Source organism: Erythrolamprus reginae, chromosome Z (assembly GCF_031021105.1).
Source record: "Erythrolamprus reginae isolate rEryReg1 chromosome Z, rEryReg1.hap1, whole genome shotgun sequence".
Classification (NCBI taxonomy): domain Eukaryota; kingdom Metazoa; phylum Chordata; class Lepidosauria; order Squamata; family Dipsadidae; genus Erythrolamprus; species Erythrolamprus reginae.
The window spans coordinates 128,093,176-128,110,037 of record NC_091963.1 but is presented as its reverse complement, the minus strand read 5'-3'; the positions used below and the strand labels follow the sequence as shown (position 1 = coordinate 128,110,037).

The 16,862-nt window shown below is 40.4% G+C and overlaps 1 protein-coding gene across 1 annotated transcript; it reads left to right on the top strand.

Moving 5' to 3' along the window:
- Positions 1–1,301: 1,301 nt before the first annotated feature.
- On the top strand, positions 1,302–16,650 carry LOC139153749 (protein spinster homolog 1-like). Its single transcript, XM_070728087.1, has 13 exons — positions 1,302–1,576; positions 2,688–2,906; positions 3,260–3,325; positions 3,434–3,570; positions 3,929–4,080; positions 4,294–4,360; positions 4,542–4,684; positions 10,613–10,771; positions 10,979–11,168; positions 11,306–11,371; positions 12,216–12,314; positions 13,119–13,290; positions 15,085–16,650. Exons 2-13 carry the CDS (start codon positions 2,690–2,692, stop codon positions 15,177–15,179), a joined length of 1,563 nt encoding a protein of 520 aa, XP_070584188.1. The 5' UTR covers positions 1,302–1,576; positions 2,688–2,689; the 3' UTR covers positions 15,180–16,650.
- The last annotated feature ends 212 nt before the right edge of the window (positions 16,651–16,862 follow it).

The following is a 16,862-nucleotide window of genomic DNA, read 5'->3' as shown; positions in this document are numbered from 1 at the left end:
TAGTGACTAGTCCAACCTCCCCCCCCCCCCAAGCTGGAGATTCTAACTATTTCTGACAAATGGCAGTCCCCATCTTTTCTTGAAAACCTCCAGTGATGAAACTCACACAACTTATGAAGACAAGCTGTTCCATTGGTTGATTGTTCTCATTGACAGAAAATTTATCCTTATTCCTAGGTTAAATCTTTCCTTGATCAGTTTCTATTCATTATTCCTTGTCTGGCCTTCAAGTGCCTTGAAAGATGTCCTATTCTTCATTGCTTATTTGACTCCTATGGCAATCATTAACTGTTGTACCTCATAATCTGTGACAAATGTATCTTTTCTTTTATGTATACTCAGAGCATATGCACCAAAGACAAATTCCTGGTGTGTCCAATCACACTTGGCCAATAAAAAATTCTATTCTGTTCCTATAACGGTTCTTCACTCCTCCACTCAAAATAGAATACCCTATGTGACTAGACTTTCAATCCTGGGCCTAGAAAGTTTAGAACTAAGACGCCTTAAACAAGATCTAAGTATTGCCCACAAGATCATATGCTGCAACGTCCTGCCTGTCGGCGACTACTTCAGCTTCAACCACAACAACACAAGAGCACACAACAGATTTAAACTTAATATTAACCGCTCCAAACTTGACTGTAAAAAATATGACTTCAGTAACCGAGTTGTCGAAGCATGGAACTCATTACCGGACTCCATAGTGTCATCCCCAAACCCCCAACACTTTACTCTTAGATTATCTACGGTTGACCTATCCAGATTCCTAAGAGGTCAGTAAGGGGCGAGTACAAGTGCACTAGAGTGCCTTCTGTCCCCTGTCCTATTGCTCTCCTATATCTCCTATACTTTTCCTCTATTCCTATATCTCTTCTATTCTTTCATTGATATATTCTATTCCTATATCTTCTTTTCTATTATTTCTTAGATATATTTTACGATGAGTATCTCCTCTATAACCTTCATCATGTATTTTACTATGTGTATATTGATATATACCCACTAAAACCTTCATTGTGTATTGGACTAAATAAAAAAAAAAATAGTCTCCAGTCCCCTAATTATCCTGGTTGCACTTTTTCTAGAGCAAGGGCAAAACTGGTAGTAATAAAATAAAATGTGATATTTTGTAAATTGGGGCACACTGAATGTCATACAGACAGTGCAATATAATGAAACAGCGCTAGGCAAAAAAGCAATACTGTACAGTACTGTACTCCGAAACCATAACAACCGACAAAGACACGCCACCCGCTGCTCGAGGGGAGAAAGAAGTAGGAGGAGCCTGCGCCCGGGCTGATAACGAGCGCAATAGAAACTACCATTTTCCTTTGCGTCTTCCAAATAAAGAGCCCATTCTATTGGCTGTCATCGGAGCAAGTCGTCCTCGCACCCCCACACCCAGGGTGAGGCTCCGCCTCTCGAACGTTCTGAGTCGCAGCGCGCGAGGCGGGGGCGGAAAAGGCGGGGGAAAAGTCATATGATAAGGAAGGTGGTCCTTTTTTAAAAAAAGAAAAGAAACAACACTCACGTGATCTGAATCGGCTGTTCAAACCGAGGGGAGAAAGGCCGGGTAAGTTTATGGAAGAGGAATATTACATTGAATTTGGAAATGGAGAGAGGGGGGGACTTTGGCACGCGCTCATTAAAGAGTTCCTCCCCCACTTCATTTCTAATGAATCCTTCTAAGCGGGGGGTTGAGTGATCGAGGGAGGAGGGGGCACTGTGGCTAAATTATACCTGCAGGATGAAACCAGCATTTAGGGTTTAGTCGGGGGACAGTTAAGCCTCCCACAATCATGATTAGATGTAGTTCGTATTTTGAGAGAATCATCCTGCCTTCCTTTACCTTTTTCCACCCGTATTTCCCTCCGTTCTTTCGGAAGAAGCCCGAGAATGTGTGTGTGTGTGTTTTTAAGGTGTGTGTGTGGGGGGAGGGGAATGTAGTTCTGTGAGAAATTTCTAGCAACAACCCTGTAGAGTAGACACTCCAGTTAAGAACCTTTCTGCCCCGCTTTCTTAGAAGCAGGTGTGGGTAGGAAATAGATCGGCTGGGAGGTATCAGGGATTTGTGGTAAAGAGTTGGTAAAGATTCCTGAGGTTCGGTTGTGAAATGAAGGCATCGGCCAAAGGAATTTGCAACTTTTCCCACTGTTGAATGAGAATTCTTGATTGGCCAAATGTGATTGGCCACACACAAGGAACTTGCCTCCGGGTGCATAAGTTCTCAGTGTACATACAAGCTACAAATCATCATAAATTAAAGGTACAACACAATGATAGTCATAGGGTACTGAGACAATCGACATAAATCATAACAGGACACCAAATGAAGGTTTATGATAAGTGTGACAAGTACCTTCTTTGTCTGGGCTCTAAATTGACCAGTGCCTTTAATAATAGCATTTGTTTTTCTACCATGCTTCAGTGGATTGATTGAAGAAAATTTGTAGGGCCTCTCACTCACATTCAATGACTCTAAATGGCTTACAAAATTAGATAGGCCTTCTGGGTTTTTTTCTCTCTTTAATAATTAATATTTATTTGACTTCTATGCCGCCCGATCCCAGTTCAACGATAGTGCTTGTTTTTCTGTAATTGTACTTGTTTGGCAAATGTAAAGTCTGTTTCCCCCGTATTGGACTTCTTTTTTCTTCTTAAACAGTGGATTTTCTTCTTTTCAGCCATGGGATCCCAGCAGCAACCTTATGGTGACACAGCTCCAATTTTGACCCAGGCAGATGATATTGAAGGTGAAGGAAAAGATGATCCTCAGCCAGAGCACATAGGGGAAGAAGAAGTGCGTGCCCTGACAGGGATAAACTCTAAACATGCTGGCCTTATTGTGGGTGTGCTCTTTTTTATTAATCTACTGAACTACATGGATCGCTTCACTGTGGCTGGTAAGCATAATGGGAATGGTAGCTGAAATTCCTCCAGTTTCTTTTTTGAACTGATGAAATGGGTGAAGGTATATAACTTTTAAAGCAAAGGTAAATAAATAGATTATTTCCATTTGTTCATAGCTTTGATTAGATCAGAGGTATCAAACTCACAGCCCATTGCCCGGATGGATTACATGCTGGCCATGCCCATGTTCAGTTTAGCGAAGGGGAGGGGAATCATACATCATATGATGCTGTTGTGATAGTGTGAGTTTGACATCCCTTGGTTAGATCATTAAGAATGAAATTGATGAAAAGTACTATATTTGTCTCCTCACCTAAAGCTCTGAATTTCTTTTGCCTTGTTTCAGGTGTTCTTCCTGACATTGAAAAGTTTTTTGATATTGATGACAGCAAATCAGGACTGCTACAGACAGGTGAGGACTGATGCAATAGCTTTGCTTGTCTTTTCTATCCCCTCTGTAGTCATTTACACAGTTGATATGGAACAGAAATGGAACATAAAACTTTTTTCTCCCTAACAGTTTTTATTAGCAGCTACATGGTACTGGCACCTATTTTTGGTTACCTGGGTGATCGTTACAATCGCAAATACCTGATGTGTATAGGAATCTTCTTCTGGTCTATTGTGACTCTAGGAAGCAGTTTCATCCCCAAGCAGGTATTTATTGGGTGTTGAAGATGGGACGTCTTGTAAATTAAAAATACAGGGATAAATAAATTGAATAAATATATATATATATTAATCTTCTGTCTGTTGCTGTTTTCAAGTAGTTGCATTTCTTGCTCTCTTTTAATCAAACCTCAAATTATCCAAAATTGGAAATAATTACCTGTTTTTTTGCTGGAGGCATTTTTGTTTTAAGTAAGCAATAAATAAATAAAATCTGAACAGAGTTAAAATATTTAACTCATAACTCACAACCAGAAGTTTCAAGGTTCCCATTGAGGGTATTTTAGATTTAAAGCTTATGTCTGCTTCTCTATTGTTCATACACTGTTTTTTATCTCCTCTTCAGTTCTTCTGGATGTTGCTACTTACACGAGGCCTAGTGGGTGTGGGAGAGGCTAGCTATTCAACTATTGCCCCCACCATTATTGCTGACCTATACTTGGGTGAACGGAGATCCCGCATGCTTAGCATCTTCTACTTTGCTATACCTGTAGGCAGGTGGGAACATCCTGTGCTCTATATATGGAGGGAGGGTGAAAGATAGGTTTTAAGGAGAGATCTTTGTTGAAAATTAAAAACTAACATTACATTATATAGCTTGCATATCTATATTCTAAAAGACTAAGCTGATAAAGTGTTAACTAGTTTTGGTGGACGTTGGAAACCCTGCCAGAGTATAGATTTGAATGCTCTCCTGGTTTTCTTCTGCAGTGGACTGGGTTATATTGTGGGGTCAAAAGTGAAAGATGCGGCTGACGACTGGCATTGGGCCTTGCGGGTAAGTAGGATTATAGCTACTTTAGTCAATGCTTGTTATGTTACAACTCTTTTAAAATCTAATTCTGAAACTTCTTTTTACCTAAAGTTAGACAGCAGTCTGTTCTCCAGTCATTCACATATAATTTTCTCTCTTCAGAATGTTTCACACTGGATTTTTTAAAAAATTATGTTCCCCACAGGTGACTCCAGGTTTGGGAGCAATAGCTTTGCTATTGTTGATCATTGTGGTGCGTGAACCACCCCGAGGAGCTGTAGAAACACGGACTGATGCCCCACTTCATTACACTTCATGGATAGCTGATTTGAAAGCCCTGAGCCACAAGTGAGTCATGTAACAGAAAGAGATCTTGTTTCCTGAATTATCTTCTAGCCCTCATTTTAATGGTTCCAATTCAATGCAAATATTCATAAATGAGAGTTAAAAATGAGCTTTTATTTCATAAGTTGCAGGATAGCCTGAAGTGACATGAAATTTTGTCCCTCCAAGTGAAAGGGCTAGTGTAGAGGGCTGGATCACTGACATTTCTTTGGGAAACAACTTATTTATTTGTTTATTTTATTTGTTTTTATTTGTTTGTTTTGTCAAGTACATATTGGTGGTGTACAAATATATAATAATATTTATATGCATGATACTAGTACAGTGGTACCTCTACTTAAGAACACCTCTACTTAAGAACTTTTCTAGATGAGAACTGGGTGTTCAAGATTTTTTTGTCTCTACTTAAGAACCGTTTTCTACTTAAGAACCTGAGCCTGGAAAAATTTCCCAGGAAATTTGAGAGCGGCATGAAGACCCGGCCAGTTTCCTGCCATTCCCATTTTAATTTTTTGATTCACCTCATCTCACCTTCTTCCTTCAGCAGCGACTGTCCTCTTCCTCTTCTTCTTCCTCCTCCCACCCAAATTCCGAGCTTTATTTCTTTCCTAATGAGTTTGCATGCATTATTTGTTTTTACATTGATTCCCATGGGAAAAATTGCTTCTACTTTAGAACGTTTCTACTTAAGAACCTGGTCACGGAACAAATTAAGTTCTTAAGTAGAGGTACCACTGTTAAACATTAAGACAGGGGACAAAAGGCACTCTGGTGCGCTTATGTACGCCTTAAGTGCATAAGTGCACTGTGGTGCACTTATGCACATGTATTCTTCAAAAGAATACAAAATTTGGTTTTTTATTCTTTTGAAGATAAGGAGCTCACTCCTGAGTATGAAATTCACATGCTGACAGAGAACAATAGATTGCTATGCTCTACTGGTATTCTTGGTAGGAGATTTCTACAACATGTCTAGCCAAGGAACTACACATTTATGTGTAGATTGTAGAGTATTAGATTTTTTAAATAATTACCAGGGAAGTGGTGACTGCTTTGGTGTAGTGGTTAAGATACTGCCCCTAGAAATCAGCATACCATTCATTAAAGGTATTATTTATTTATTTGTTTGTTTGTTTGTTTGACTTGTATGCCAACCCTCTCCGAGGACCAGGAGCGGCTGACAACATGCAATACAAAACAATTTGTATACAAATCTAATAGTTAAAACAATAAGCTAAAAATCCCATTATGTTAAAAAACAGTCAGCCTACTCAATCACATCCACAAATAACAGTTAACGGTCAAAGAAGAAAGGTACATGGTCTAGCTGCCCATGCCTGGTGACATAGATGGGTCTTTAGGGTCATGTGAAAGGCGAGGAGGGTGGTGACAGTGCAAATCTCTGAAGGGAGTTGATTCCAGAGGGCCGGGGCTGCCACAGAGAAGGCTCTTCCCCTAGATGACATTGTCTGGTCGACGGGACCTGGAGAAGGCCAACTCTGTGGGACCTGATCGGCCGCTAGGATTTATGCGGCAGAAGGCGGTCCCACAAGTAATCTGGTCTGATGCCATGTAGGGCTTTATAGGTCATCACCAACACTTTAAATTGTGTCCGGAAACCAATCAGCAGCCAATACAGGCCGCAGAGTGTTGGAGAGACATGGGTGTATCTGGGAAGACCCATGACGGCTTGCATTCTGCATGATTTGAAGTTTCCAAACACTCTTCAAAGGTAGCCCCATGTAGAGAGCATTGCAGTAGTCAAACCTTGAGGTGATAAGGGTGATAAGTGACTGTGAGCAAGGACTTCCCTGTCCAAGTAGGGCCACAACTGGTGCACCAGGCAAACCTGGGTAAATGCCCCCCTCGCCACAACCAAAAGATGGTTTTCTAGCGTCAGCTGTAGATCAAGGACCACAGTTGCGGACCTTCTCTGAGGGGGTCAGTGATCCCTCCCCCAGGGTAATGGACGGACAAATGGGATTGTCCTTGGGAGGTAGCTACTCCGTCTTGTCAGGTTTGAGTTTGAGCTTGTTGGCATCCATCCAGACCCTAACAGCCTCCAGGCACCAGCACATCATTTCCACTGCTTCACCGAGTGGACATGGGGTGGAGATGTACAACTGGGTGTCATCAGCATACTCATGGCACCTCACCCCATGTCCTTGGATGATCTCACCCAACGGTTTCATGTACATATTAAATAGCAGGGGGAGAGGATCGACCGCTGAGGAACTCCACAAGGGAGAGACCTAGAGGTCGACCTCTGACCTCCCACTAACACCGACTGTGGCCGACCCGAAAGGTAGGAGGAGAACCACCATAAAACGGTGCCTCCCACTCCCAACCCCTCCAGCCGACGCAGAAGGATACCATGGTCGATGGTATTGAAAGCCGCTGAGAAGTCAAGGAGCACCAGGATAGAGGATAAACCTCTATCACGGGCCCGCCAGAGATCATCCATCAGCGTGACCAAAGCAGTTTCTGTGCTGTAGCCAGGCCTGAATCCTGACTGCTGCAGGCCTAGATAATCGACTTCTTCCAAGGACCGTTGGAGCTGGAGCGACACCACCTTCTCAACAGCCTTCCCCATAAAGGGAAGGTTGGAGACTGGACAGTAGTTATTAAGTACGACTGGGTCCAGGGAAGGCTTCTTGATTAGGGGGTGCACAAGTGCCTCCTTGTAGGGAGCCAGAAAGGACCCCCCCCCCCTCAAAGAAGCATTGACAATCTCCTGGACCCAGCACCATGTCACCTCTCTGCTGGCCGAAACCAGCCAGGAGGCACACGGGTCCAGCAAACAGGTGGCGGAACTCACAGCTCCAATGGCCTTGTCCACTTTATCAGGTGTCACCAGGTCAAACTCCTCCCAGACAGATGGACAAAGACAGGCCCCTGTTACCTCGACTGACTTGTTGTCAGCCGACACTCCTTACCCATGAAAGCCTGCTAGGTGAATTCATCCCAATCATTTGGATCAGCTCATTGCACAGGGTTGTTTTGGAGTAAATAGGCAGGTGTAAAAGGTACATTCACCACCTTGAGTTATACATTAAAAATATGTATATGAGATAGAATAATAACAGAGAAGTGCTGATTACTATAGGAGGCTCATATGGGTATTTTTGCAAGATAATCCTTTTGATATTTTATCAGCAGGAAGCTAAAGAGCTTTTTAGCAGATTTGTCATTTTGTTCAAGCCAATTTTGACAGACTCAATTGCAAAGAAATTTATTTATTTATTTATTATTTTATTTATTTTATTTATTTTATTTATTTTATTTATTTTATTTATTTTATTTATTTTATTTATTTTATTTATTTTATTTATTTTATTTATTTTATTTATTTTATTTATTTTATTTATTTTATTTATTTTATTTATTTTATTTATTTTATTTATTTTATTTATTTTATTTATTTTATTTATTTTATTTATTTTATTTATTTTATTTATTTTATTTAATTAATTAATTAATTAATTAATTAATTAGATTTGTATGCCGCCCCTCTCCGTAGACTCGGGGCAGCTTGTAAGAGATGTTGGGTGTGACATAGAGTATCCACTAAGTTTTGAAAGGTCTGGTCAGTTTTCTCTAAGCCATGAAATTCTACTCCTAAATCTTCTGCAATAAACAAGTAGGATAGCCAGTCAATATAGAAAATGTTCTTTGAAGATAATATTCTTCAGAATGTTCGTGCCTTGGCCTTTGATTTATAGTTTTAATCTTAGGTTAAATGTCATCAGCAGGGTGTTTTTCAAAGAAATGAGCTGCTGAGCTGTTTTTGTTTTACCATGATATGTGAATAAACCACAATAGACAGGTCTCTAAAACAAGCCATATTCTGCCTTAGTCTGTTATATAAATTTGATTCATGGAGTTTGCATGTTGTACAAAGCCACAATGTAGGTTTTGCTTAATAAATATTGAATGAATTTGAGATTTATTCAATAAACAATGACTAAAAACCCTGGTATAGTAGGAAGCACTACCAGGGTTCCTACCGTGTTTCCCCGAAAGTAAGACAGTGTCTTACTTTCTTTTTACCCCCAAAAGCCCCACTACGTCTTACTTTCGGGGTATGTCTTACATTGGAAAAAAATTGAAAGGGTCGCGTTCCCGAAGGCATCTCCCCAGAGTCCAGAAGGGCAGCCGCGGGACAGGAGCCTCGTGAGCCCTTTTCCAAGTTCAACCTCAGGGCTCCAAGCGGCGTGCACGCGTGGAGCCGCAGACGCGTGTCAGGGAAGCGTGTGTCTGGAGGCTAGGAGCCGCTCTGCGCAGTTGGGCAGCCCCACCTGCCTGCCGGAAAGGAGGCGGGCGAAGGAGGGCGCAGCTCCGGCCGCTCGCCTCGGAGCCGGTCGGCCTCGCTGGCCGCTTGCAGCCGAGCCTCGGCAGGACTCGGTTGCTGGGACGAGTGCCTTCGCTGCAAGCCGCCGCCCGCTTGGCTCGCTTTGGACCAGCGCTGTCCTTCGCTTTGCCAAGCCGGGGAAGAGGCGGTGGCGCCGCGGCGAGGCGAAGGCGAGGGGCGTGCGGGGAGCTTGGAAGCGACATCATCGGGCTCCCTCCCCCCGGCAATACCCCCGTGTTTCCCCAAAAGCTCGCCTCGGAGCCGGTCGGCCTCGCTGGCCGCTTGCAGCCGAGCCTCGGCAGGACTTGGTTGCTGGGACGAGCGCCTTCGCTGTAAGCCGCTGCCCGCTCGGCTCGCTTCGGACCAGCGCCATCCTTCGCTTTGCCAAGCCGGGGAAGAGGTGGTGGTGCCGCGGCGAGGCGAAGGGCGCGCGGGGAGCTTGGAAGCGACGTCACGGGCTCCCCCCCGGCAATACCCCCGTGTTTCCCCGAAAGTAAGACATATGTCTTACTTTCGGGGTACGGCTTATATTAGCCGACCCCCCTGAAACCCCCGATACGTCTTACAATCGGGGGTGTCTTCCTATCGGGGAAACAGGGTAGTACTCTTTTAAATAGCCTAAATAAATATCACTTTGATAGGGGTTGGATTTGTTTTTCTTTAATCTATTAAATTTGTATAGGTAGCACTACAGGAGAGAGGGAGTCTGGGATGCCAGAGTCAGAAATGTTAGCTTACAAGACTTCTGCAGTTATATAATGCTTATCAGCCTTGTGCTGTTCATATAACAAATTGATTACTCATGGCCTAAGATAGTGCTTCCCAAATTTTACATAAAATTGAGTAAAAGCAATTTTTAATTAGGTAAAGATAAATGAACTAATCACCTATTACAACAGGGACATTTAAATTAACTTAAAATTGCAATTTTTATTAAAATATATTAGAAAATCTCCCACTGTATTCTTATTGAGATGAAAATTGATTGAATTACCAGTGATTCTTTGTTGAAGTGGCATAAAGGTTATTCAATGATATTGTTTGCCAGGAGTCCTGGTGCACTGATAATGTTACTTAGTTGGGTAATGAAGTCTCTCTAAGCAAACAACCAAGTTCAGAAAATACCAAGCACACCAAAATCCAACCCCTAGCTACATATGTTATCTTCTGTTGATATTGATTTCACAATGTAGATAGTTCTCAACTATTCATTCAGCAACATTTGAAATTATAGTGGTGCTGAAAGGACTTAAAAATGGTCCTTGAAGTTCATTAAGACTTTCTAAGGGGTATTGGAGTGGTAATGAAGGGGAAAAAATTGTGAAAGACTGGCCTAGACCATCAAAAAAGTGCCATTTATGATTGCTAACATGTGTTCAGGTTGTGTCATCTATAGTCATTTTTTGGACAACTTATGACTCAGTTGTAAATCATTAGGTATGAACATATAGAGGACATTCTGTTTAGGTGACAGATCTCTTGACAGCTCAGATATGTTATCATTTGGTTCTGGGAATCCAGAAGACTATAGTACATGCTGACATTACTTCTTCCTTTCTTTCTGTCCTCCGATTGGCCAGCCGTAGCTTCGTGTTATCATCACTAGGATTCACAGCCGTGGCATTTGTAACAGGCTCCCTAGCGTTGTGGGCACCTGCATTTCTGTACCGCTCAAGGTTGGCTACCGGAAATCTCCCACCTTGCCCAAGTGGTAAGGTTTGTCAGGGAGACTCTGACAGGTGAGTTAACAATGAACACTGTCTTATGTCTTGATTTCTTGTTTACTTTATTTTCCTGGTCTCTTGAAGAACCTCATGACAACTCGTTTCTGAGTTCTTCTAAATACTTTGTATAGTTTTTGAAAAGATTTCCAACTTGCTGATTATTTAACCATTTTGAACCATTTCTGAAAAGCCTCACCAGGCCATATGTAATTTTCTCTGCAGTCTCATCTTTGGTATTATCACTTGTGTGACTGGTGTCCTGGGTGTTACTGCTGGAGTGGAAATTTCAAGACGCTGGCATCGCACCAATCCCCGTGCTGATCCCCTGGTGTGCGCCATTGGACTGATTGGCTCTGCCCCCTTCCTGTTCCTGGCCGTGGTCTTTGCTCAGCAGAGCATTGTTGCCACTTATGTGAGTTTCTTAAATTTCTCCTTGATTTTATAAGTATAAGTGCTGGGGGCATGGAAATCAGTGTTTCTATGTATGGCACTTCATGAAAAATGATGTATCATCATAACTAAAAGATTCTTCTTCATTCTTCCTTGTAGGTATTTATTTTTATGGGTGAAATCCTCCTTTCGCTCAACTGGGCCATAGTGGCAGACATGCTTCTGGTGAGATAATGGGGAAGGCAAAACACGTACATTTGCTCAACAAACAGGGTCTGAGAATTGGAAATTAATAGCATCAGTGCAAGCTTTTAAGTAGAAATAGAGAAATAATCAGCGGTAGAGTTATATCACTAGTAACGGTTGTACCCTAAGGACCTCTGATAGTTCATGTGACCAATCTGATATTTAGTTCCCTTCCCTGGAGAAAATGTTGCAGAGAGGTTCATCACTGAATCTATGTTTATTTAATTTAGCCGCCCCGAGTTTTCGGAGAGGGGCGGCATATAAATCCAATAAATAAATGAATGAATGAATGAATGAATGAATGAATGAATGAATGAATGAATGAATTCCTCATACCTTAATGGTAGCAGTGCCAATTCCCCCTATCCACCTCTCTTGGCTTTCCCCTCTTCTGATAAGAAGTAGAAGGGCTAGTAGCTCCAAGCCTGTAGAATCAAACTCCCTGCCACTCCTTGGTTTGTTTGTTCATTAAATTTATTTGCTATCCTTCTTGGCATGGAGTTACTTTGGGTACAACAATATAATGGGAAAAAATATATAAACAGTTGCAGCTTCGGTGGTGCAGTAGTTAGAGTGCAGTACTGCAAGCTACTTCTGCTGATTACTTGCTGCCAGCAGTTTGGCCGATCGAATCTCAGTAGGCTCAAGGTTCACTCAACCTTCCATCCTTCCGAGGTTGGTAAAATGAGGACCCAGATTGTTGGGGGCAATATGCTTACTCTCTGTAAACTGCTTAGACAGCGCTGTGAAGCATTGTGGAGGGGCATATAAGTCTAAATGCTATTGCTAAATGGTATTGCTATTTATCCATTTCTTTTTGCAGTATGTTGTCATCCCAACTCGCCGTTCCACAGCTGAAGCTTTTCAGATTCTGTTGTCCCATCTCTTGGGTGACGCAGGGAGCCCTTATCTTATTGGTTTGGTAAGCATTTGAATATAAGGCTTAAGCTGGAGTTGTAGAACTGATATTTCTGCCATCTGTTCCACCTCTTAATCAGCTTCTCTCCCTCTCTCTCTCATCTCTCTCTTTCTCCCTCTTTCTCATCTCTTTCTCCCCCCCCTTCTCTCTGTCTCTGTTTCCCCCCCCCTGTTCTTTCACCCAATTAGAACAGTCCTTACCAAATCGAAACAATTCACAAAATCTCTTGGACTACCTGGATTCCAGGTTCACCTTGTAATTCCTTTTTAATTCCTGTTTAAAAGTAAACATTCCAGCACCGTCATATACATTGCAGCCTTCCTAGGATTGCAAGGTCATTGCTGATGCTGGGTTTTGGGATTGGAATTAATAGATAAGATTAGAGAAGAGTACATTCACATGGTTTTGTTTTTGACACAATGTAAATTCCATACCATTTTTGCTTTGAGATATCTAACTATGTTTCTTTTCTTCAAAATGTGAGACTTACCGGTAATTGAAAACTTGTGTGGAACTGCTGTTGTAAAATCATGTTTATTTCTTTTATGTTTTGCATGCAGTTGGCTGCTATTGTTCAGATTTCAGATATGGAGTATTCCATATTCATGAATTTCATGAAATCAAATTCTTATTTTCATATTTTCCATTGCAAAGAAAAAATAAACTATGGTGTGTGCCTGTTTAGCTATTTATTTCAAATGGGATGAAATAGCAAGAAAAGCAATAAAAATAATATCCATCTTTGGTTCTTAAGACTTTCCGTAGGAAATTACATAATAGATTGCATAATAATTATTTTTTTCATAGATTAGTGACCGAATCCAGAGTGACCGTCCCGTTTCATTGCTGTCACAGTTCCGAAGCCTGGAATATGCACTCATGGTCTGCAGCTTTGTGGGTGTTATCGGTGGTGGTTTCTTCCTAGCTACAGCTTGTTTCATTCAGGCAGATCGTAAACGCACAGAATTGTATGCACAAGGTAAAACCTTTTTCCTCTGCCACTTCCAGATTCTGTTGTCCTATCTCTTGGGTGACTCAGGGAGCACTTATCTTTTTTGGTTTGGTAAGCCTCCAGGGTTGGAATTAATGCCTCAGGAATTCAGGCTGTGCCTAAATTCAGGGCTGTGTCATAAAAGCATATGCTGCTAGTAAAATAGCCGTTGGTTTTATTGTATGCCACACATAAAGGAGGCAGTGCTAGAAATGCAAAAATGAACCAACTATCCTGAAATGTTGAGTGTTTGGGAACGCTTTCAATGTGATGTCCTCAGGAGATAGTCACTGGTATTGAATAGTATGCCCTGGAAGCATTCTTAACCTTGGATGTTTCACAGATGCTTCTTTCAAAGTTATTCTCAAAATCTACAAAGCATTGAATCACACGAATAAGTTTTCTCTTTTTTTCCAGCACTGTTTAGTTCCCTACTTTATCTACTTTGTCCTTTTCTTATTCCTTCTTTCTCTTTTTTGTGTGTTTCTTTTTTCCCTTTCTTTTTCTTTCTTAAAAATTCTGAAAGAAAAAAAAAAGTCTTCTCAAATGCTTCTACTTGCAACCATTGAAGCCTTAGCCCCACTACAAGTGTAATGCCAGGGCACTCAGAATTGCTGCATGGATCATTTTTTATTTCTGATCAGAACTGGGACTAGAATTTTCTTTACTAAGCAAAGGTTGTTAAGTGAATCATACCTAATTGTATCACCTTTTTGTGATGGTTAAGTTAATCATTGCACAATTATTTTGTGGTGGTTAAGTTAATCATTGAATCATATGGTCATTAAGTGAATCTGACTTCCACCCTCTCTTTTTAAAAAAAACAAACAGAAGCTGAGTGGGAAGGTCACAGATGGTGATCACATGACCCTGGGACTCTTATTTATTTTATTTAGTGTAATGCATCCTACAACTCTACAACTGTTGTAAATGCCAAGTGCCTGGATGTTGTTCATGTGACAAGGGGTGCCGAGATGTTTGTGAGTGTGAGGACCTGTCAGAAGTCGCTTTTTTCAATGTCTTTATAAGGTTTGAACAGTTGGCCAAATTGTTGTAAATCTAGGGCTACCTGTAGACCGCAATATGTAGCTGTTGTCATAAAAATATCCCAATAAAGAAAAACAAGAAACAGCAACATAAACAATAATTCTTATTTTAAGATTCAGATATTTATTGCATGACCAATTTGGAACATGAACAGCCATCACAACACACATATATCAATAACCCATTGCAATGAAGTCATTGAAATAGCTGAGTCCAACAAGGAGTAGCTATGAACTCATCCCAAAACATTATTTTTATACTTTTCTGCACACATTTTACAATTTACTTCCTTGTTCTCTCTTGCTGACAGTCAGTCTCCACATATACATCTCAAGCCTCTATCCATTGGCTACTTTCAGTTTCTTATTTTTCATAGTTTTGCCCTCCTGTGTCCAAATATATTTCAAAACTACGTACCTTGCAAAATCACATTTCACACAAACGGCTCAGAAGGATTACAAATCGTTCTAACACACTTCAAAATCTTTCTATCTTAAACTTTAGTTCATGTAGATTTATATGGTCTGCTTTTTCTACTTAGACCATATTGAGTCTAATAAATCAACAGGCTATATTTTTGTTTCCCACTCTGAAGAAAATAAGGGACAACAATAACATTGAAAAATGGGAAAGAGAGTGCAGACATATGTTATTTTCCTTTCAGAATTTTGTCCTCTTTGGACAAGGCCCTTCCCTGTGAAGGCAGACCTTAACATGCTCCTTTCCTCACTCCAGGTCAGCTGCACGAATCTTTGGAAGGGGAGGACCGTATTGATGTTCCTCAGCGTGGGCGATCAACAAAAGTTCCTGTCTCCAGTGTCCTTATCTGAGAGAGAGAGAGAGACAAAGAGACTCTTTTAAATGCACCAAGGCAGGCATTATAGACAACAGGAAATGAAATCACAATTTTTTGCTATGTATATAGGACTTTTTTATAAATCACAAACACTATTCAGAGTCGTGTGGCGTTTCTCAGATGAATGAGGGTGAAATAGCAAAAACGCATCTCCTTAATCTCTAACTTTTACTTGGATGATTTTATTATATCACCCCCACCACCCCCCGCACTGTGAAATTCAAAGCAAATTGTAAAAGGTTCACAAATAAATAACTGAAAAGATCACTCTTCAATAACTTTGGGTTTTAAGAAAAACAAAATCTTCCAGACCACATCTATGCTTTCATACAAAGGCTTTCATTTCTAGACTTGCTGCCTTCATATATTTTTGCAGAATATTTGGATAGTGTCTGTATTTTTACAATCCTCTAAATATACTAGACGCCATCTAAATGTCCCTTGCTTTATTTTCTTTTTTCTTTTCTTTTTCTTTTCAGGAGAAAACTTTGTATTCATGACAAAGTCAGTGTTAGGAGGTGTCAGTTAAGTATAACGTGTCAGTTATACTTTATTTGAGAAGCTAAAATGGTTTGCAACTCTATTAAGATATCATTGTCAACTTCTGAAGTATGAAAATGTGCATGAAAAAAATGTTGCGTAAATGATTGTAGCCTCAGACTTGTATTTAATATTTTTGTTCCTAACATATCATTGCTGTGGAACATTGGAATGAAGATGGGCAAGGTTTGAACGGTTGATACTTTGTTTTGTACAATCAAGTCTTGTTTTTCTTTTCCTATCATCCATGGAGGAACTTACCAGTGATAACTATTTTCATCTCCCTTTCCTATTTTACAATGGTTACTGTTGTGTGTTACTTGTGGTTCTACTGGCATCTGGCTTCTGCTCCTGGCATTAAATGCAGGGGTGTGTTAGTTTCATTTGTCACTTTGAAATCCTTGTAACATAATTGCTAGCTGCGTTTTACATAAACTTGCCTTGAGAAGAAGCTTAAATAAAAAGGCTTCCTGCAAAGACATATGTGAAAGAAAGTGGTTGCACTTTAACAATAAGTGGGCTTTTATTAATTTGTAATAAAGATGGATTAGAACCATTATAGTCAATTATGGGTTCATTTCAGTGTGCTTCAATGTAAAATCAGATGTAGAAAAATGACTTGTAATTCAAATTAATTTTTTTCTGGCCTGATATCTTACAAATATTTTGAATTAAGCTCAGCCCCCAGCGGCACTGACTGGTTTTAATATTAATACCACTAGGGTGGCAAATCTCTCTTAAACTCATGTTACAATCTGCAGTTTGATGTATTTTTATGCCTACAGATTTCATTCCTTTTTTGTTTTGTTGCCTGTGTTGAATACAGCTACTTATTTCTTCATTCATCTGAAAAAAGTGGGTTTTGACTTGCGGCACAATAAATTTTAAATTTTTTTTGAAGCGTTCTTACATTAGTGTTTCCTTTTTCTCAGATATCAGAGGTGGGAATAATTTGTTATCAGATTAGATAAGGTAACTTTTTTCAACCGCATAGAATTTGCGAATTGTTCAAGGCAAAAACCATATGGAATTTCATGTGATAGCAAGTGTAAAAATTATATGATTGTGTGCTTTCACTGGTTTTGTTTATAAAAACAGATTTTTGAAGTAGTAAAAG

Excerpts from the sequence above, each read along its gene's own strand:
- LOC139153749 (XM_070728087.1), top strand. The coding sequence starts at position 2,690 with ATGGGATCCCAGCAGCAACCTTATGGTGACACAGCTCCAATTTTGACC. Across the intron at positions 10,772-10,978 it reads TGTCAGGGAGACTCTGACAG|TCTCATCTTTGGTATTATCA; the intron begins GTGAGTTAACAA and ends TTTTCTCTGCAG. Across the intron at positions 12,315-13,118 it reads GCCCTTATCTTATTGGTTTG|ATTAGTGACCGAATCCAGAG; the intron begins GTAAGCATTTGA and ends TTTTTTTCATAG.